The sequence below is a fragment of the Perognathus longimembris genome, chromosome 16 (genome assembly GCF_023159225.1).
Source record: "Perognathus longimembris pacificus isolate PPM17 chromosome 16, ASM2315922v1, whole genome shotgun sequence".
In the NCBI taxonomy this organism is placed as follows: Eukaryota; Metazoa; Chordata; class Mammalia; order Rodentia; family Heteromyidae; genus Perognathus; species Perognathus longimembris.
In genome coordinates this window covers 14,975,051-14,997,196 of record NC_063176.1, presented here as the reverse complement: position 1 = coordinate 14,997,196, position 22,146 = coordinate 14,975,051, and the positions used below count along the sequence as shown (strand labels likewise).

The 22,146-nt window shown below is 38.7% G+C and overlaps 1 protein-coding gene across 4 annotated transcripts in view; it reads left to right on the top strand.

Moving 5' to 3' along the window:
- Nucleotides 1–22,146, top strand: part of Gucy1a1 (guanylate cyclase 1 soluble subunit alpha 1) — a 61,468-nt gene that overhangs the window by 13,384 nt on the left and 25,938 nt on the right. For 2 of the 4 annotated variants that reach the window (XM_048364019.1, XM_048364021.1), the window contains exon 2: nucleotides 15,275–15,628. In XM_048364019.1, coding sequence (XP_048219976.1) covers nucleotides 15,374–15,628 — 255 coding nt within the window. In that variant the 5' untranslated portion in view covers nucleotides 15,275–15,373. Of the gene's footprint in view, nucleotides 1–15,214; nucleotides 15,629–22,146 lie in introns of all 4 variants that reach the window. The other 2 variants (XM_048364018.1, XM_048364020.1) reach the window with 1 other exon arrangement.

Here is a 22,146-nt window from a genome sequence, read left to right as displayed (position 1 = left end):
ATTTTCTCATTTTGTCTACTTTGTTCTTATTATACAAAACTCAGATTAAATACTGCCTTTTTTGTAGAAACTCATTACAATATGCCACATGTACTTACATAAAGATTACTGATATCTCCATTACACTTAGCTGATTTGTGTAGTTTTTTAATTTCTCTACCCCTAAACCTTGACTTCAAATGTTTTTAAAAGGTTTAAGATTGGCATGTTTTAAATTCTTGAAACATAAATTCCTGAATCTCTTTTCTTTAGAATCACATAGTAGATGTTTGTGAAGTGTTGGACATCAAATAAAGGTGCAGAGGAAAGGATGATGTGATGGGTTTCATAGCAGAGCACAAACTATACAGTGGAAGGAAAGAGCCCTGTATAATACTGCTATGAAGGATTATTTTGTAAATACAATGTGGCATTTATATAAAGCCATGCAAGAACTAAGTGTTGCCCAAGAATAAATAAGATAGAAACTTAACACATCCAAATACTAATCACTAATCATGACTTTGGTAAAGAAACTATAATTATGCTATGATTATTTGAAATAATTTTTTAGCACTGAACAAGTGAGAGCTTTAGGTCAGAAATACATGAAAAAAGTCTAGCTATGCATTGACACATAGTTGAGAGAGAAGGCATGGTATTTTAGTGTATCTATCAGAAAATTACAGTCATTCTCTAGTATAACATCAAATTGAGGAGTGATCATTTTGTAAAGGGTAACTGCAATGTGAGGTATAAAATTAGCAGTACCATTGCTTTATCAGGTTGTTGAATATGCCCATTATTAATGTATATTATTGACACCAGGATTATGTTGTGTAATAGTCATTTGGAAAATGTATGTCCATTAAAATGATAGATTTCCCACGTGGTAACCCAACTCACAGTGTATTAGAAAAGGGCTACATTAATCAATATCACCCCTGTCTAATTAGGAAATTTAGCATATTAAGAAGCAATGAAAACAAAAGAAAAAAAGCTACAAGCTTCACCATGAGAGATGCCCACACATCTCTTGTTTAAGGAAAATCTTCCATCCTACTCTTTCTAAGCCAAAAATCCCTCCTTAAATATAAGAAGCTTCCTTTAAATTTGAATAAATATGAAGTATCCAAATGTTTAAGGCTAATTTAAGGGATGCTTTGTTGGTATATGCTGGTATTAGGGCTTCATCGCAGGGCCTGGGGAGACATGGTACCTTAGCTTTTACAATCATGACTTACTCTCTATCACTTGAGCCACAGCCCCACTAGCAGTTTGTTAGTAGTTAATTGGAATTAAGAGTCTCATGGACTTTCCTGACTGGACTGGCTTTGGACCATGATCCTCAGTTCTCAGCCTTCTGAGTAACAAGAATAACAGGTATGAGTCAATGGAGCATGGAAAAAGATAAAAAAAAATCTTAATTTAGAAAAGTGAAAGTGATTTAATATTGTTGCAGAACAAGACAGCCCTGTGTACTTACCTCTTGTATATACACTGAAGTTTAAGAAAACATCAGAATTTCAAACTATTCATTTATTAGATAGTAATGAGATTAGAGGTTAAACAATTATAATGATAGCTCGGAGGAACAGAAGCTTTGAGGATAAATTATGCTAATCTCTAAAGCTACTAATTTGGAAACCTTTACACAAGCATGCATTCCATTAACATGACTAGACCATCACATGCAGTCTCTGGAAAAGCTCATGGTGCTTAGGAAAAATTAGATTGAGAAAGACTTAGCATCAGGATGGTGCTATGTAGACACCTGCTGCTTTTGATCAGCTGTGTCCTGGACAAGGTAACCACCAAGGGGATATAATCATATCCAGCTAATGACTGTGAACATTTATTAAACTATGGTCTAAACCCTGATATGAGTGCATTACCTTCATCATATCCTTAGAGCACTATTCCTTTCCCATGGCTGTTTGTCAGATGAGGAAATTGTGTATAGCTTACAGTACAATGGGGTAGAAGTGCATCTAGTATCTATACTATAGCTCCATCTTCATTACTGTTCTGCCCACACTCAAGTTAAGACCATAACACAAATTCTATCATATGTGCCTTAGAGTTAGGATTCCAGGACCTTTGAACTTCCAGATAAATGCATAAATCAAGAACAAAGTTAAAACATATTTAGCAGAACTTTAACAAAGTCCAATCAAATTAAAATAAACAACAAGTGATCTTTAGTTTTCCCTCTTTGACCTATGGCTCTTTGTAATTAAAATATATGGAAAACTGGTTTGTAGTTTTGTTTGATCTTTGCTTTTGTTGTTTTTGCTTGTATGTTTATATAATTAATCTTTTTTACTTAGGGGAAATATCTTGCAAGTGTATACATATAGATACACACATACATATATACACATATAGTATATATACTGTATATAATATGCTATATATACTATAGGTAATAGAAACTTTTTTTATTTTGTTTTGTTTGTTTGCTTGCCAGTCCTGGGGTTTGAACTCAGAGCCTGGGTGCTGTACTTGATCTCTTTTGCTCAAGGCTGACACTCTACCCCTTGAGCCACAGCTCCACTTCTGTTTATGTGGTGCTGAGGAATCAAACTCGGGGCTTTGTGCATGCTGGGTAAGCACTCTACCGCTAAGCCACCTTCCCAGCCCTTTGTTTTGTTTTTCTTTGCACTCTCAGGATGCTAATTGAGTGCATAGCCACATCCAGTGGCTCAGCTTCTCTTGACCCAGTCTTTAGGGAAAGTTGCCACCTACCACCACTTCATCTCAGATGAAGTCTCCTCTCCCTTAGGGATAACCAGTTTTTAAAATGTAGGTCACCTGAGTTCTCTGAGATTTCATTTTTTAATTTATAGCATGGTAGTGTAAATCTACATATAATAAACTAAATATGTAGCAAATTTGTAGTTTAATAAGATCTGGCAAGATGTAGATTCCCATGAATCCACCACATCAATGGAGATGAGACACTTCTGTCATTCCTGAAAGATGTAGTTTGTGACCCTTCCCAATCCATTCCTTCCTCTTCCCCCATCTCCAGGGAGCCACTGCTTTTGATCATTGCAGATTGAAGGTCAGTTTTCAGGTTTCCTTTTTATTTCCAGTACCAGGGCTTGAATTCTGGAATGATCATGTGGAATGGCACACTGTGTCCTGTGATAGGGAATGTCTGCATGCTCAGAAATTGCCATCTGCTTCCGGAATTGGTCCCGCCTTTTCCATATTCCCATTTCAGTCTCTACAGAGCTGGGCCCATAGATGTGTACCATAATGCTCCAAACTCACTTGACTAGGATTAGTGTAGCTTTGAGAGTTTTAAGGCATGTGTTAGTTCTTCTCTTTGTTTTTATCTTTATTAGTGTTATTTGATTTGGCTCTTCTTTGTCTGCCATCTGATCTTTGTTAATTCCTGTTGAACAGGTAGTAAAAACCTGACTGTGATTGCATTGACTCTACAAACCACTTTAAGGGAAAGAGAGTCTTCAGTAGTATTGAATTTGATATATCATATATATCCATTTGCTGGGCCTTTCCTTAATTGTGCCCATAATCATACTTTTGGCATAACCAACTTGCAAACTTTTAGTTGAATCAGTTCCTAAGTGTTTTGTATTTGCTAACATTATAATATCTGGGCTTTAAAATTTTATAATAACTTTATAACAATTTCCCAATATTTGCTGTTAGTACAGAAATTACAGTTAACTTTTATATATTAGCTTTATATCCTGAAGTCTTGCTCTGTTTTGTACTTTTATTCTAGTTGTGTTGCATATCCTTTTGAACATGCATGAACATTACACATGTATGGAACTGACAGGTGATCTTTTTTTCCCTGTGTTTTTTTTTTAAAAAAAAAAAAACACCTTTGTGGATTGGAGCTTAACTATAGTATTGTCTTTATCAGCGTGTTGAGAGCAAGAAATTCTATTTTGCTATGCTAACAACAGGAAAATGTTCTCAGTTTTCTCATTAAATCTGACTTTAAATGTAGATTTTGTTGAGAGCTTTCACCAGGGTTTGAACTCAGGGCCTCTGGCATGCTCAGCGTGCACAATTACTATAGCAGCCATTCCTCCAGCCTGCTCTTTGCTGATTAGACATGGAGTCCCATGGACTTTTCTGCACAGACCGGCTTTGAACAATAATTCAGGAAGCTTTCAGCTTCCTGAGTCACCTGACACTTTAGCATACTTTAGCACTTCACACACACAATTTGTGTGATTGCATACCTTGTCCTACTTGTCATTATGATGGCAAGAATGAGAATATCTTGTGATTCTTTACAACCTGAAACTATGCATACTGTGCAAGGATTATTTCTGTACATAAAGCTACCACTATAGATAAGTAGAGCCAAGGATTGACGATTTCCTATTCTTAAAACCCTTGGTTTCAAATTTGCTTCTCCTTAATCCAATGAACTCACATAAGCTGTAGTGCATACTGGCATAATTGTTTTATTGTTCTCTAGCCGTGTATTTTCAACATGCACTCCCCTATCATTATGGAGAGTTATCTCCTGAATGTCATCCATTTCTTTCTAGTTGAAGACTCAAATTTATGTTCTGTTTTCCCTACCCTCTCCCAGCGCATGCTTCTTTTTCAACATATTTCTTCTCTGTTCATTCCCGCCATACTTTTATAATTGCTGCTTCTGTCTTAATCACAACATCCTTCTGTAGTTCTTAAACATGAATTTTCCAGAGAGCACTAAATTTCTGTTGCTGCTTTTGCCATTGAGAAACCCACCATTAAATTCCTGACTTTATTGTCTTCATTCACAGGGCACAAATTTTATATCTGTTGTGGTTGTGAATTAAAGGCTATAATGTTCAACTAAGTCGCTATCTGGATGCCTTTCTGATGGTTAAAATCAGACATACACACAAAATTCTACTATGTATTTGGACCACTGCCATCCTTGTGTTCCATCTGTCTGATAATGCCATCATCACAACAGAAAATACTCTCGAGTCACGGTGCTCCTCGATCTAGCGAGCTGCCACCTCATGCCAATGTTAATTTTGTAGTATCTCCTTTCCTGCCTCCTCTCCACATCCCCACAGCTTCCTCTGTCCCTTCCCTTGTACTGTCCTTCTTTAACATGAACTTTTGCCAAAGTCTTCATGTTCAAACCCTAATCTCCAATGTAAGCTCAAATTCTATGCAATCCAGGGCAACTTTCCTAGCAATCCTTTGGCTGTCACTGACTAACAATGATGTTTCTTATTAATTTTGCTTACTGCCCAACTCTGTTCATTTCCCATTTTTTAATTAAAGCCACTCTGACTTTATATTGTAAGCATTCAAGAATATTCTCTCCCTCTCTCTCTTTCTGTCTCTTCCATATTAAACTCTGAGGAGGATTAAAGGGAAGTTATTGTTTTCAGAAGCTCAGTAAATTTGGAACAAAGTATATAAGTGAACTATTTTGTTTATTTTTATTTTTATTTTCCAGTCCTGGGGCATGAACTCAGGGCCTGGGGGCTGTCTCTGAGCTTTTGCACTCAAGGAAAGTGTTCTACCACTTGAGCCTCTGAAGACTACAGGCATGAGCTACTGCTTATTTTTGTCTATTTTTATTATCTTTAAGCACATGAATAGAAAAAGGAAGGGTGGATAAATACAGTCATAATAGTCAATGTTTGTATGTGGAAATGGAATCAGGGAACTTGAACAGTTGGTTGAGATTTGGAGAGGCATAGAAGAGACTTCCTTCCTTCCTTCCTTCCTTCCTTCCTTCCTTCCTTCTCTCTCTCTCTTTCGTTTGTTCATTCATTCTGTGTGCTTTTCCTTGAGCTTAAACTCAGTGCCTGACCCTGAACTTTTGTTCTGAAGGCCAGCACTCTACCACTTGAGTCAGAGTTCCCTTTTGGCTTTTCGGTGAGTAATTGGAGAAAAGAGTGTCATGGACTTTCCTACCTTGAGGTGGCTTCAAACCTCCATCCATGGATCAGAAACAGTCTCCTGAATAGCTAGGATTACAGGTCGAAACCCTTCAAGGCCTGGCTCAACATTTTTGAGCTAAATTTGCTAAAGATAGAGAACTTAGGCTTTTATGATATTAGTAAACTTTAGTATACAGTGAGATGTCACTTTCCCAAAATATGAAAACTATATCAAGAATAATCAAAGAGAAAGGAAACACATAGGAAAAAAATTAAAGTTCTCAATTAACAGTTCATGCTCCATATATGCACAGTTAATTAATAAGTAAAAAAAAACACAAAATTTTGTTTCATACAGTAAAAAGGAATGATATATTTTCCCGTATCCCATCTTATAATAATTAGCCTGTTTTTAGTAGGTATTTCTGTTTGTTTTAGTTCAGGTACTGGGGTTGATGCAGGGCCTCATGTTTTCCATGCTGAACTGGTGCCTGGTGCTCTGTTTGAGCCACGCCATCACTTCCAGCCTTGTGTTGGCTAATTGGAGATAAGAGTCTCTGGTCATTTTTGCCTGCTTGGCTTCTAATCGATAGTCTCAGGTCTCAGTCCCTGAGTAGCTAGCTGGCATAGTTTAAGAGACCATGGTAAGGGACTATGATGAAAGTCCTAGGAAGAACTTCAGAGAATTATTCTCTGTATTTTAGGAATGAATCCTTGAAACGTTTGTACTATTTCTTCTTAGGCAACAAGACCGACCACAAGCAGTAATGTTATTCAATTTGAAAAGTTATTAATTATATACTAATAAAATAATTTTAGTTATTATCACACAAAAAATTTTAAACACGTATGCACATAGCATTTATACTTTCAAAGATTTTGTTCTTTCATTGGTTATAAAGCCTTGTGTATCTGCTGTTAAAGCTGAAAATCATAAAGTGCTAACTCTTAAGAGTTAAATCCCTAAAATAGAGTATATACAAAATGAAAGATGTTACAATTATAGCCTTAAATCCAATGACAAAGTTACTCGATCACCCCCTTTTACTTTTAATGAAGATTGAATGTAGTCTTTTTTTTTAAAAACTGACTTTAAGTAGCTATACAAAGGAACTGCATTTAAGAGAAGAGTTTATGTGTAGAACACATCTTTGGGCATAGTTTTAAATATCATTTGTGTGCAGTAATACAGATGTGGCAAGTCAGATGTCATGATGGGAGTCTGCCAATTTTGATTATTGAGAGTGTCTTTGATGTTGCAAGAGTTGACCTCTTAGTGTTGGATGACCTAGGAGAAAGGAGTCTTTATTCCCAAAAGTCAAAGGTAAGTACTATGTTCCTTCTTATTATTTGCAGACAGATTCCACTTACACATAGATATAGTCCCTTGGGATAGTACATGCTCCATCCTGAAATATAAACAGAATCATTTTGTAACCGTTCGATGAGCACAAACCATTAAAAGACATACTAACTTCCTTTCCAATGCATCTAATATGTTACCAGAAAGTTTAAGGCAGCTCAAGGTCAGTCCAGTTGGTAAGATAAGAATTCAGGTAAGATTTGAACATATCAAAGGTGATAGGAAAGTTTATTTAAAAAGAAATATGGCAGGGATTGAGGATTTAGCCCAGTGGAAGAGCATTTGCCTGGCAAGCGCAAGGCCCTGTTCACTCCTCAGCTCTGGAAAAAGAAAAGAATATGGCAGAGAAAGACAGCATGTAGCATAGCCATTCCACAGGGAAGATGGCAGTGTAGCCTATGTCTACATAGTGAGAATTAGATAGCTTTCTGACTGGTGGGCTCCTGTTTCCTACAAGGTTTGATGCCAAGGAATTATTGTTTGTCCTTATTCCCTCATTCTTCTTTTCCTTTTTTTTGTCAGAACTGATGCTTGAACTCAGGGTCTGGGTGCTATCCTTGAGCCTCTTTGTGCTCAAGGCTAGCACTCTAACATTTGGGCCACAGCACCACTTCTGACTTTTTCTGAGTAGTTTATTAGGGATAAAAGTCTCACAGACTTTCCTGCCTAGCTGGCTTTGAACTCATTCCTCAGACCTCAGCCTCCTTAGTAGCTAGGATTACAGACATAAACCACCACCTGGCTCCCTCTTAAGTCCTTCTTACCTCCTCCTTCACTGGTAGTCTTATGTCTCCCATTTTGTTGTTAGGCAGGTTTTGTTTGATCAGTTCCTGCTGCTATCTGCAAGCTGTGTATGCCCCAGTTTCCTAACTGGTTATTTTTGCTACTAACTTGTATCAATTTCTCTCATGTCTTAGCTTTCATGGAAGTAGGAGAAATAACTTTCCAAATAAAAGTCTTCTATTCCTTTTTTTTTTCTTTTTCTTGAGATAGTTTCTTACCACTATGTGGCCCAGGCTGGCCTTGAACTCCAGTTTCCTCCTACTTCTACCCTCTTAGTGCTGGGTTTGGGATTGCAGACATGTGTGGGAAAGATTTTCACAGAATCAAATTGCCCCAACTCCCACAAGGTTTATATACCAAACCTCAACATCTGGGTTTTGTAATGTTCGAATAAACGAAGTCATGGGAACTGTTTTACTTGCTATTTTGATGGCTCCTTGTGGTTCCCAGAGTTTTCCTCTGGCTGTGGTTTTGAGGTTGACATTCCAGGAAGGTAACATCTAAGCCACATAGCCAGTCCTTCACCAAGGCCTCTGGATTCCCTCTCTAGTAGACCCCTAAAGCGTGTCCATTTTTCCCATGTAGCCATTTCCACTCAATCCAGCTCTTCCATCTGCCCAACTCTGATCTGTGTTTTCCTTCTACATCATAATTAATGTCACAGCTATGTAGAATCTGTCGTTCCTTCCTTGCTTCCGGTCACTGGGTTGATAGCCCATTGGATAGTTTTAGCTGACTCAGCATGCGTTCGGCACCCCCAGATATGGTTATTTATCTCACCACTCTGACTGTGTTCTCCCAGACACCCTTTATCACCTACTCTAGAATTTAGTTTGGTCCCTTGGATGACCCAGTCAGTTCAGTCATCTGGCTGAGCCTGGGTCCAGGGACTGGGTTTGGACCCCTGGTTTGCATTCCTTGAACACATGCCACACTTGGAATTGACTTCGCAATTTAATTTGGATGGGACTCGAAGTTCCACAACAGCAGGTTGTGGGGCTGCCTTTCACACATCATTCTTCCTCTTCATCTGGGAGGATATCTGGCACATACAAGGACATTTGGAGATATTTGTGGAAGCGAATAAATAAAGAAGATAACCCAGTGATACCAAAGAGTCAGTGAGCATCTATTTAGAAAAGGGAAAACACAAATAAATAGAGATTCAAGTATGCTAAATTCGAAAGATTCTTAAGCTTTGATTTCCAGGCCTCATTAAATTTAACAAAGAAGATTTAGTTACATGCTGGGAGCAAAAGCTGGATAGCTATAGACTTTGGAATAAATATGATATTAAGAAACAAAGGCTTGATCTTACAAGAGTGACAGTAAAGAAATGAAAGTAAGACTAGAGTTTTAGACCCAAATCTAGGAGTTCTATGTGTCAGATCCAGCCAACCTACCCTGTATACCAAGAGTCATGGTGAAGCGTGGAGAAATGAGATTTACTATTTATCTGGCACAGGAAGCCATCTTCAGGATAGAGATATGATTAAGGGTTTAAATGAACAAGGAATCTGTAGCAGAGGGAAAAAGATAAGCATAAATAGTCACAGCCACAGGTGTGTTCTTGTGGCCAGTTGTGGTAGCAGAGGTGCTCTGAATGTACACCATCTCTGGGTTGGTCAGGGGGTGGCCTGGTAAACTGAGAGTCAGTTACACATTTAGCAGGTATCTGATTCTCCTGGGCCTCCAACAGGCTGTAGATTGAATGCAGGAGAGAATGGCTCAGGACAAAGGACCCAGAGACAAACTAGAGGCTGGGATACCTAGCTTTTATCCTCCTTTTAGTCAATTTGTGGGTCCAAGTTAGGAGTAAGTGCTTTTCCACAAAGGTAGTTTACACCTGTTACAGCATGACTAGAAAGGGGTGAGTCTGAAGCTTCTTAGTTTCTTTTCTTTTCCTACAGAAAAATGAAAACAAATACATTTAAAAGGTTGATTTTATTCAATATCTTTTTCTTTTCTTTTAGTGGTACTATGGTTTGAATTTGGGGTCTTATGCTTGTAGGGCAGGCAATATACCACTTGATCTGTACTCCATTTCTTATTTACTTTAGCTATTTTCCTGATAAGGTGTTGCATTTTGCCTGAGGCAGGCCTTGGACTACAACTCCGGCCTCAGCCTTAACAATAAATACGAGCACAAGCTTTTACAGCCATACTTTGATTATTAGTTAAGAGAGAATTCACTGACTTTTTGTTCAGGCTGAACTCAAACCACAACCATCCCAATATCTGTGTCCTGAGCAGCTGGGATTACAGGCATGAGCCACCATGCCTGCCCTTGTTATATTTCCATTTTTAAGGCAGAAAAACCTAGTTTTCTAGTCTAACTGAAAATTTAGCTACTTTCCTAACGTTTATTAATGAAAATGGTTGTCAAAAATTGTGCTGGAGTATGCAATTTTTACCCTTACCAGGGCACTTAGGTTTTAGTGTTTTCCTCTTTTGGCTAGTATTAAAACTCTTGTCTTTGCCATTTTACATGAAAACATTCAGCTCTGTTTGTCATTGATTGTATAGGCTCTATGTCAGGCATTGGACTTCAGATAGAACTATTTGCTCTTCAGATGGAGACCTAGTATTTATTCTTCTCACCCCATCCAGACAACTTTGAGTTTTGAAATATGCCTTATAAGTCCTTCTGTTGTAAAAGAGGTATTTATTATCACAAAGTACCTAAGCAGTCTTTAAATTCAGGTCTCAATGACTGGGTCAGATGTAGTAAATAAGCTGTTCATGCTTAAAGAAAGCTCACAGTTTAAATGAGGGAGAGGCTCCTTACCTGAATGATGATTTATCTGGCTAATACGAGACTCATGGCTAGGGTATTATCCTCTCTAGAAAGGTTAGTCACTCGTAAAATGGCAGGAACATTCAGCATGGGTCGTCAATAACTTCGGGATAGCAAGCACCTATCCAAGTTTCTGTGAACTGTTATTCCACTGTTTGCCTTGTCACTAAATTTATTATTTATTCATTTGTATTTGCCTCAACATGTTATTGCTGCTTCTAACACCAGTTCTGAACTGATGGTATCAACTGATGAAAGCATTTGGGAAGTGACCGCTGGCAACACTAGAAGTCCTCATTAGTTTAGTGGGAGAATGTGGGCAGGCTTGATGGGAACTCAAGACAAAAGGGGGTTACAGGTGCATCAGCCATGAAGGTAAGGTACCCAGCTCCTGGTGCAGTGTCACCAGAAGCAGATGGATGCCGATTCCCTGTGTATACATATAGGACTTAATGAGACTAAACACTTACCTGATCTTTAAGCATCACTTGTTTTCCACTGTTGTTTGTAAGTTAATAAGAAACACTGTTAGGTACATTCCAGGGAATTAAAACAGTGTGTACTAAGGGAGGGAAGGGGAAAATATAAGCAAGTTTGACTGATCAGCTATATCTAGCTGCAGCCATATTGGGTAGGAGATAAGAATGAGGACCAGGGTTGAAATCCAGAGTGGAGGATGCAGGTTAATAGTAAGATTGATCATAAACAGAATTCCATATGACAAACTTCTATGTTCAGTACTAAATAAAAAGTACTAGTTTATTATAGGGATTTGTTTAGTCAAACCAATAATTATTTTCAGTCTTTTATTTTTTGAGTATCCTCTTCTTTTATTAATTTTTATATTGTGAGATAACAGAAATTGTAACATTCAGTTACATATAGTTCTTCTGAACACTAATGTAAAATACTACTGCATATATATTATAATGCATATATTATGGTCATATATGATATACATTTTATTATATAATATACAACACATTATACATTATGTATTATATGTTGTATACATTATATATAAATTGTTTAAGATTATCTACTGCTCTTTTTATTGAGTTCAAGTTGTACGGAACTAGATCTGTGGCTGGTGGTGTAGCTCAGTGATACAGCACTTGCCTAGCATAAAACCCCAGAAACCAAAAACAAACAAACAAAAAAGAGAACAACCCAGCTGGATCCACACTGAATGCTAATTTTTGGAGACAGGAAGAATGGACAGCTAAGATAAAAAAGTAACTCTGCCTTAGAGTCAAAATTACATTTGGACTAAAATGTCTTGCCTAATTTATGCGGCTTTCTACAGCCATGCATTGGTGAACAATAGTCTTAAGGCCCAATTCACAGCCTTATTTGACAAGGTTTTGTTAGAAAATACCCATGCCCAGTTGTCTGTGTATGGAGTGTGACTGTTTTCCTTCTGCAATAGCAGAAATGAATAGTTGTGATCAAAGCCTTTAATGCTGAAAATAACCACAGTCTTTTTTTTTTTTGGCCAGTCCTGGGCCTTGGACTCAGGGCCTGAGCACTGTCCCTGGCTTCTTTTTGCTCAATGCTAGCACTCTGCCACTTGAGCCACGGCGCCTTCTCTGGCCTTTTCTATATATGTGGTGCTGAGGAATTGAACCCAGGGCTTCATATATATGAGGCAAGCACTCTTGCCACTAGGCCATGTTCCCAGCCCCCCCCCCCAAAGTCTTTTAGATTAAAAACAAACAAACAAACAAAAAAACTTTGGGGCCTGGGAATATGGCCTAATGGTAGAGTGCTTGCCTCATAAACATGAAGCCCTGGGTTCCATTCCTCAGTACCACATATATAGAAAAAGGCAGAAGTGGTGCTGTGGCTTAAGTAGTAGAGTGCTAGCCTTGAGAAAAAGAAGAAGAAGAAGAAGAAGAAGAAGAAGAAGAAGAAGAAGAAGAAGAAGAAGAAGAAGAAGAAGAAGAAGAAGAAGAAGCAGCCAGGGACTGTGCTCAGGCCCTGAGTTCAAGCCCCAGTACTGGGGTTGGGGGCTGGGGGTAGGTGTGAAAGAAGAATCGGAGGTGAAAGCCATAGATCTTCAGGACTTTCAGAACTGACTTCCCCATTTCCCCTGGTGCCATGTTGGCTTTGGGCCAGTCAGGGGACCGTGAGGGAAACAGCCCCTATTCCCTTCTATTCATGAATATAGCAATCTTGCTTTATGTCTTCGTGAAATTTCCTAAATTATGGATAATAACAGATTTGGGGTTAACTTTAAGAAACAACATCTGGCAGTTTTCGCCTGTAGTCTATACCTCCGCATCCACTGATATACCCATTGTTGAACTTATCTTCTCTATCTGCTTCAGTTCAGAAAATGAATCACCCACTGCTAGCCTGATTAGTCAATGTACCTGATTAGACAATTTACAACCAACTGCTAATACCCCCTGAGACTCTGTGAAAGAAATTGAGGAGCATAGAAAAGAAAATAATGGGATTCCGGCCATCTTTCCATCCTGCCTTGAGGATGACTGAGCAGGACTGGTAGATTGTATGCAGCTGCAGCCAGGCGGAACAGGAGATGAGAATTAAAACATTGAAGCACCTAGAATCCCAGCTATTCAGGAGCCTGAGGTCTCAGAACTGTGATTCAAAGCCAGATCAGGAAGGAAGGTCCAGGAGACTCTCATCTCCAATTAACTACCAAAAAAGCTGAAAGTAGAGCTGTGGTTCACGTGGTAGAGCACTTAAGTAAAAATGCTCAGGGAAAGCAACTGAGTTCGTGCCCTAGGACCAGCATAAAAACAAACCAAGTAACATTGAAATTGAGTACCAAGGTGAAAATCCAGCGAGATTAAAGGTGAAGTTTAATGGTAGGATATATCATAAACCATGTTCTAACAAACCTCTAACTCCAAGACTAAAATCTTACCAGCCAATGAGCAGGAGTTTTGAATCTTGATTGAATTTTTTATAAATTGGTAATGTACATTTTCAAGATTCATTGGTGTTTTATATAAACAAGGCCTTAGTCTAATGAATTTTGAGTAGTGGAAAGTATAGTGCCGATCAAAAGGCAGATGGACTTCCATTTGAAACCTGACATCATCATCTCTTAACATTTCAGATAAGGGGAAAATGGTGAACTTTGGAGCCTCAGGCTCTTTGGGGTGAAGATGACGTGTCAGATGGTAACTGTGAGGATGGGGTGCATATCTCGACTTCCTAGTGCTGTATCAGCCACATAGGAAAAAATTAATAGGTGCAGATGCTGTTCAGCTCACTTGTGCATTTCTTTTTGTTGTTGTTGATAGTGGTGGTGGGGATTTTTTTTTTAATTTTTCCACGAGTAGGAAATAATTGGTGGTTCCAGTTAGTCATGATTATTAATTAGTATTGTTGCTAAGCTGAATTCACATCAGACAGTGCTAGTGACATTAGCAATGAATGAGTCGTGAACCGTGTGAGGATTTCCAACCTTGACATCAACACAGATGTGGAGGGGAAAAAACATGAAATGCATCAGATTTCCGCGGGATCCGTCTTATTTCATCGAATGGTGTCCGCTTTCCTGTTTGTATACAGAGATCCAAGACAGTCCTAGGAATATGTTCCTCCTTGAGTTCTTTGAAATACAATTAATTTTTATAGTAACATTTTAGAGTTATTTTACTATTTATAGTGATGTGTGTGTGTGTGTGTGTGTGTGTGCGCGCGCGCTCTTGGAGTTTGAACTCAGAGCTTTGTGTTACCCAGTCAAGCAGTTTACTCCTTGTGCCACACCTTCGGATTATTTTGCTCTGTTATTTTTCAGACGTAGTTTTGTGCTTTCTTTCCTCCCTCTTCTGACTGTGATGATGATTCTAAGTTTCTTAACTCGCTGGGACTACGGGCATGCACCACTATGCCTGTCTTACCTCAAATCATGAGCTCTGCCTCCCCAGTACCTGGCGTTACACACGTGAGCCATTGAGCTTGGCTGAAACACTTTCATTGCTTTTTTGTTGTTCCTTCGTTTGTTTTTATTTTTTCTATCTAGGACAGTTTCAGATCTGAAAACATAGTCTTTGGCACTATAAATGTATATTTTCTTCAGGTGTTTCTAGGACACAGTGATTTCTGCTATTGTGATTGTTAGTAAGGACAGCATAGTGGAATATAGGGGTTTCAGCACAAACAAATATAAACTTAGACTTGGCTCTTTCATGGTTTTTCTTCTGGTAGCACCAAACAGGGCCAAGTGGAAGCCAGTACTTAGGACTAAAACATAATGTGTTTCATCTGAAAAGCAAAGAAATACTAAAAGCAGGTATTTTACGCTGGTAGCACAGTGGAGGTGCAGTTCTGATCTTTTCAAAATGCCGCTTGTATCAGAATTTTGTACCCCACGAAAATAACATATGACAACATGCTCTCTTTGCTTTATGGCCTCTGTCTTTTCAGCTTCCTGAAGGTATCAAGTCCTGTTTACGCCTCTACCTGCTCTCCCTCTGCTGTCTGTAGACCCCCCGTTCCCCTTGATCTTGAACTGGTAGCAGCTGCTCGGCCCACCACAGGCAACAGCGCTTCACGAGGAAACCAGCAAACCCCAAGGCCACAACCATGTTCTGCACGAAGCTGAAAGATCTCAAGATCACAGGCGAGTGTCCTTTCTCCCTGCTGGCCCCAGGTCAGGTTCCTCAGGAGCCAGCAGAGAAGATGGCCGGAAGCTTGGAAGGCTGCGAGACAACTTCAGCCATCTGCCAGGAGGTCCCTGAGAAGCACGCACAGGGGAGCCTGCCTCAGAGGAAGACCAGCCGCAGCCGGGTCTACCTGCACACGCTGGCCGAGAGCCTTTGCAAACTGATTTTCCCAGGGGTGAGTACCTGCCCTTTTTGAGATATTGGGGACACTTTGTGATTGAAAACAACAACACAATGCTTCTCTAAAGAAAATGCTTAGGTACAACGACAGGAAGGGGATACAAGAGGATCATAAATAATAGAAGCTACGGTTTCACATGGCATGTTGAAAGTAATTACAACAGTGACATAACAATCGTTTCCATAACATGGAGTGCATTTCACTTAGCATTATCTTATGTGTTCATAAGGGTATAGCTACTATCTCTGTATCTTATCTGAGTGCATTGGAAACCGTGTATACTGGTATTAGAACTAGGAAAGTGAAAGGGAATACCAAAATCGAGAGACACAGGATACAAAGACAAACGACTACAAGAGCAATACTTGCAAAACTATTTGGTATAAATGAACTGAACAACTCATGGGGGGGAGGGAAAAAGGGAGGGAGGAGGGCGGAATGAGGGAGGAGGTAACAAACAGTATAAGAAATGTACCCAGTGCCTAACGTATGAAACTGTAACCTCTCTGTACATCAGTTTAACAATTAAAAAAAAATTTAAATGCTTAGGAACACTTGCTTTCTCACTTCTAAGATTATAGCAAGCACAGAATATTTCCTTGGAATACGTGAAAGTAATTTTGAAAACTGCTTTTTCACCTTGTGTTTAATCTTAAAATGAGTAATACTATGACTTCTTTTCAAAAGTATCTGTGCTCTGAGAGACAGCTTGCCTGTGCGCTGTGCTGCTTCTCTGTTAACCTCAGTCTCTGCCTTTGTGTTATGAAAGCAGTAACATGACTTTCCTCCTGGAGTTTCAATGACTTCTTCCAGGAGCCTAAGTGTTCAGCAGTTGTCAGCTATTAAAGTTAGCTGGTAGCTGTTACTTTAAAACTAAGTATTCCTTGAGGAAAAATGTATTTTCTGTCAGGCCTTCCTCTTCCAGTTCTAAAGCATGTCACATAGTGCTTGACAACCTTTGAAAGTATGAAAATTTCCATTTTCCATCTGACTCCGTAAGACTGCTCAATCATTTCTCAATCTGTTAGCAGGCAGCACGCTGGGACTGCAGGCATCTCTGTGTTGTCAGCCTGCCACTTCTTACTGTTCTGTGTGCTGGATAAGGTCATTTTGAAATCTTGAGCACCTTCAGTTAATCTACCATTAGATGAACTCTGAGAGCAGGGTAATTACTGTATTCATGGATAGGAGCTAGCTTCTGTCCTATGCAAAGTTCAAAAAGAAGAACAATTGAACATACTCAAAGTCTGTAAGTTTCGTAATTGATAAACTTATTTCATCCATAAGGGCACTGATATAATCAAATTAGCTATCATAATGAATTCACTATGTTTCTGTTAGTGTGAGGTTTGAACTCAGGAACTTGTGCTTGCTAGGTAGATGATCTATTGCTGAACCACGTTTATTGGCCCCTTGCTTCCTCCCTCCCTCTGGTTCCTTCTCTGCTTTCTCTCCTCCTCTTCCTCTTCCTCTTCTTCCTCCTCCTCTTTCTCCTCCTTCTCCTCGCCCTTCTTCCCATCCATATTTTTACTTTTTGCTTGGGTTAATCTAGATCTATGATAGTCTTTGGTCACACTCCCCTTTCATGTAGCATAGCATGTTCCCTACTATGTGTTGCAAAGAGGTCTTGGGACTGTATGACCTGGGTTGGCTTTGACCCATAATCCTCCTGATTTCAGCCTCCTAAGGAGCTAGCATTACAGATGTGAACTGGCCGTACCTGGCACATAGTCACAATCTTTAATTGATGTGAGAGAATTCACTACATTTTGAAAAGTGTAGAAGAACCCAGTTTCACTGTTTTTTAGAAATAAAAGGAAGTTCAAAGAAATCCTGCTTTATCACCTGGAAATTATAAAGAAATTCAATAACTGGACCAAAATCAAGTAGTTGTCAGTGGAAGAAAAATAGCCATGTTCAACAATGCTGCTAATATGGTGAGAAAAGAGGAGACAGGAAGGAATGATAAAGTACAATTAAGAACATCGAAGGGAGTTACAAGACACACCAAGATGAATAGCAGTTCATAAGAACACTGTCAGTGCTTTCTCTGAGTCTTGCCAATACTGTTCGCATCTTTATCTTACTTGATAAACTTCGAGTTGCTGCAATAGGAATCCCATTTATGTTGGCATTGAGGCAAGCTAGAATAGGGAAAACAAGGCATGGTAAATATTTGTCAGCATGGAATTAAAAAAAAACACACACAACGAAACAGCTTAAAGCAAATATAGGAATCTTCACCCATCAACTTCCTTTAAGATTAAGGAACCAAAGCCATTTTAGGGGAAAATGAGGCAAAATAGACTAGGGAAAAAAAGGAAAATGGCAGCCCAGAATTTAGAATCAGTGTATTTAGAAACTTAGCACTATCTTCTTTGTTTTAACTCTTGCTCTGCTCCATCAGTGTCAGTATTAGCACAAGGAAAAAGAAAAGAGCAAGAACAGCTTTCTCCATCTGACCTTGCCTGCTGGCCCCCCAAAATTAGTGTGTTCTAAAAACTGAGAAAGGACATCATAAAATAGACATGTATCCTAGCAAAGCAAATACTTGGAAAAATGGCTCCTCTTGGCACAAAGTGCTTATTGCAAAGGATAAACCTTTGTGGCAGGATGCATTCTTTATCTCAAGGATAAACACTAATTTTAAAATACATGGCAGAATGCATACTTTCCTGAAAAGGATGCCCAAGCATATTGGTCATATATTTAAAGTACTGGTCAGTCTCAGAGACCCTGAGCCCAGTTGGTAAAAGTGTAACACCAACAGTGATGAAGAGCAAAGATAAACACTTTGTCTGCATAACCTTACATCAGACCCCCTGCTTATCATATAAATATCCTTGATGTCAAAGAGCACACACACTCTGTTAGAGCATGCCCCTGCCTTTCTGCTCATTTCTCTGTCTATCTGCTTGCTTACTCACTCAGTAAAGCTCTGCCAAGTTTTCGTACCATTGGGACTTATCCAGAAATTCCTGTTCTGTAATGGAAGTCAAGGACCCTAAGTAAAGAGTCCCGACTTTTAGTGGGAAACTTCAAAAAACCCTCACCTCATCTGGTGACAGAATCTCTTCCTAAAACTGCCTGGCTTACTTGATGGCATCTGTTGAAGTCCACCAAGTCTCCTCTCTCGTATCCATCCTTTTTTCTTTTGAATTTCTGACTGAATGATTTCAAATGACCTGATTTTGAGTTCACTAATTCTTCCATTTGACCAAGTTTGATCTTAAAGCTCCTTGTTAACTTTCTAGCTCAGTTAAATTATTTTTCCACTGCGTAATTTCGGTTTGAGTCATTTTTATGATTGTATTCTTTTGCTGATATTTTCATTTTATTGATAGTTATCTTGATTTCATTTAATTTTCCCTCTGTTTTTTCTTCTAGATTTAGTGGCACCTTTGGTAGAATTATTATTTTGAATTTGTTGCTATATAATTCACAGAGCCTCATTTTTCAGGGTTGTTTTGGGGGACTTATTTGTCCCTTTGGTCATGTCACATTTCCCTGATTCTTTGTCATAATTTAGTTTGGTGTCTGTGTATCTTGAAATTGAAAATGCTTTCATGAACTGGACTAGCCAGAGGTTCTGGAAATCTCACAAACCTTTCCTGTACATGTGTGCATTCTATTTCTTTTCTTCTCCTATGAAGAAGTAACAGGGACTGTGTGTCTTTTCCCATTCTGGAAGAGAAATACAGGCCTTCAAAATAAGCTTTGTTGTTTCTTCATAAACTCTTAAGAGTAATACTGAAAAGCTGTAGGCTATAGTAATTCTACAAGATAGAAATGCATTTAGCATTGACTTAAGGTCATTTGTCTATGACACTAAGTGTCCCAATACTGATGCATTTGAAAGGTGTGATTGATTTATATAACTTCACCCACTGTCCAAATATCTACCAGACTTTGAGAGCTACCTCTATTATTCAATGATTACTTTTTTGAATTGATAGATTTATTGATTGCCCTCTATTTAGTTTCAGTTCTATAGAGAAGATGTTCCCAATACAATTTGACATCAAGGTTTTTTTTAAAATAATTCTCCAGTTATGTTTCATGGGGGATGGTGAGCATTTAATGGGAGCTGTCACTCCAAAGAAGTAGAATACCTGAGATTTAAAAGGTCTCTTATCATTAAATAAAAACTTGTTTAATTTAATTTATTTATTTATTTTTGCCAGCCCTGGGGCTTGAACTCAGGGCTTGAAGACTGTCCCTGGCTTCTTTTTGCTCAAGGCTAGCACTCCACTACTTGAACCACAGCGCCACTTCTGGCCTTTTCCATATATGTGGTGCTGAGGAATCCAACTCAGGGCTTCATGTATACAAGGTGAGCCCTCATTTTGAAGAAAAAAAAAATTAACGCATATAAAGTTAGATTACTTGCTTAAAATAAGAAGACATAATGGAAAATTCTGAATCTTATTGATAATTTGTCTCTTGATATTGTTTTTTCATTTTTCATAGGCCTTGTTCCTATCAAATACTTTAAACTCCTCAGGCATAGTGTTTTCAAGTAAAATACAGTGGAATGCTGGCCACAGCTATAGTAAATGTGAATCCATTTACTGAGTTGAAGCTTCTGAATTGGATAATGCTGCTCAAACTCAAAGCCCTACTGAGAGCAAATGAAAAGAATCATGGGCTTCCAGCAATAGGGAGAATAAAAGACATAGTATTAACATGTATCTATATTAATTTAAATATTCTCAGACTAGAAAAGGTTAGGTGCTATAGAAATGTGAAAAGCCAACAAAAGCAATGGTTTACCAATTAACTATATCAGTGAAATTCTATCCATTAATATTTAGTGTATATGATAATGTTGCTTCAAATAGCACTTATTGGTGAAATGTTTATACATAATAAGTATTAGTCTTTTTAAAAATCAGAAACCCTTTGACTCTACCAAGCCAGCAATAATGAGAATAGGAGCCTTCATTTCTCCTCCTCTTATGATAGCATATGTTAGAAGAAAGGGACTGATAAAAGTCGTTCCTAGTGACAGTAGGTCAGTCAACAAGTACCATGAGGGATCTTGAAAAAGGCAAAAGGGTGTTCCTGGTGGGCTCACTGGAAATATAAAGAAGAGAAAAATACCTCCACTATCATGAGGGAGGAGGAAGGAAGAATTCCCAAGTGAAAGAATTAATTGGGAAATATTTTTTCTTCTGTTGAAGTTTCTTGCCCATCAAAAATTGCATTTTTAAGTAGTTTGCTTTGGAGGCAATTTCTTAGTATTTGTAATACCTATATACATGATTATACCATACTTCTAGGATAAAAAGAATGTGAATTAAGCCTTCAAGGCTTTGAAAAGAGCCAACACAGATACATTTGTTCATTTTCTCATTCATTCGGTGAATACATATGGACATTTCTTTTTCCTTTTTTTTTTTTTTTTTCTTTGGTCGTGGGGCTTGAACTCTGGGCCTGGGTACTATCCTTTAGCTATTCAGCTGAAGGCTAGCTCTATCACTTGAACCACAGAGCCACTTCTGGTTTTTCTGGTGGTTACGTGGAGATAAGAGTCTCACATACTTTCCTGCTCCAGCTGGCTTTGAATTATGGGCCCCAGATCTCAGCCTCCTGAGTAGATAGGATTACAGGCATGAATCACCAGCTCCCGAGTGTATGGACATTTCTTATGAGCTGTTATTTCAGGTTCTGGACATACAAGTTACTGCCTGTCATGTAGTAGTTTCTACTCCCATGGAGAGAGATAAGAAGAGGTAATAGTGTTATGAAGGAAAAGCAAGACTGTAGATAGAGAAGCAGCAGCTGCTGATCCTAGCCCTGCATGAATATTCTACAGGAAAAAGGAATTACCAGAGGATGGGAATATGGCCTAGTGGCAAGAGTTCTTGCCTCATATACATGAAACCTTAGGTTTCCTCAGCACCACATATATAGAAAAGGCCAGAAGTGGCGCTGTGCCTCAAGTGGTAGAGTGCTAGCCTTGAACAAAAAGAAGCCAGGGACAGTGCTCAGGCCCTGAGTTCAAGCCCTAGGACTGGCAAAAAAAAAAAAAAAAAGAAGGAATTACCAGGTGGCATGTTTTCATGGGTCTCTGTTATAGTCAGTCTCTATGCTAGCAATGGCAAAGCAACTCTGCCAAGCAGTAGGCTCTTGAGAGAGTCAGTTTCTTTCTCATGCTTTCTGACTGATTGATATGTGTCTTGTACTGGCTTACCAGGTAAATTTTCTGTTCCTTTCCTTGATGTGAAACAATTCTAATCAATATGTCCTTCTTCTCCTGTTCCTCACCTACCAGCTTTTCTGTCCTTGGTCTTTGCATTGTCCACTAGGACGGGCTCAGAACTTCCCTCACTGCAGGACATGTCTCTTACCTGCCTTTCTTTCCTCTAGTAGCAAATGCACCTTTTCTCTCTCTTCCTACAGGTCAGAAAAAAAAATGTTCTGCCTTGTAAATTTAAATGCTCTTTCTTTCCACTAATGGCTCTTTCTGTACATATTGAAAACTAAGAGGCCCGTTCCAAAGTGCTTGA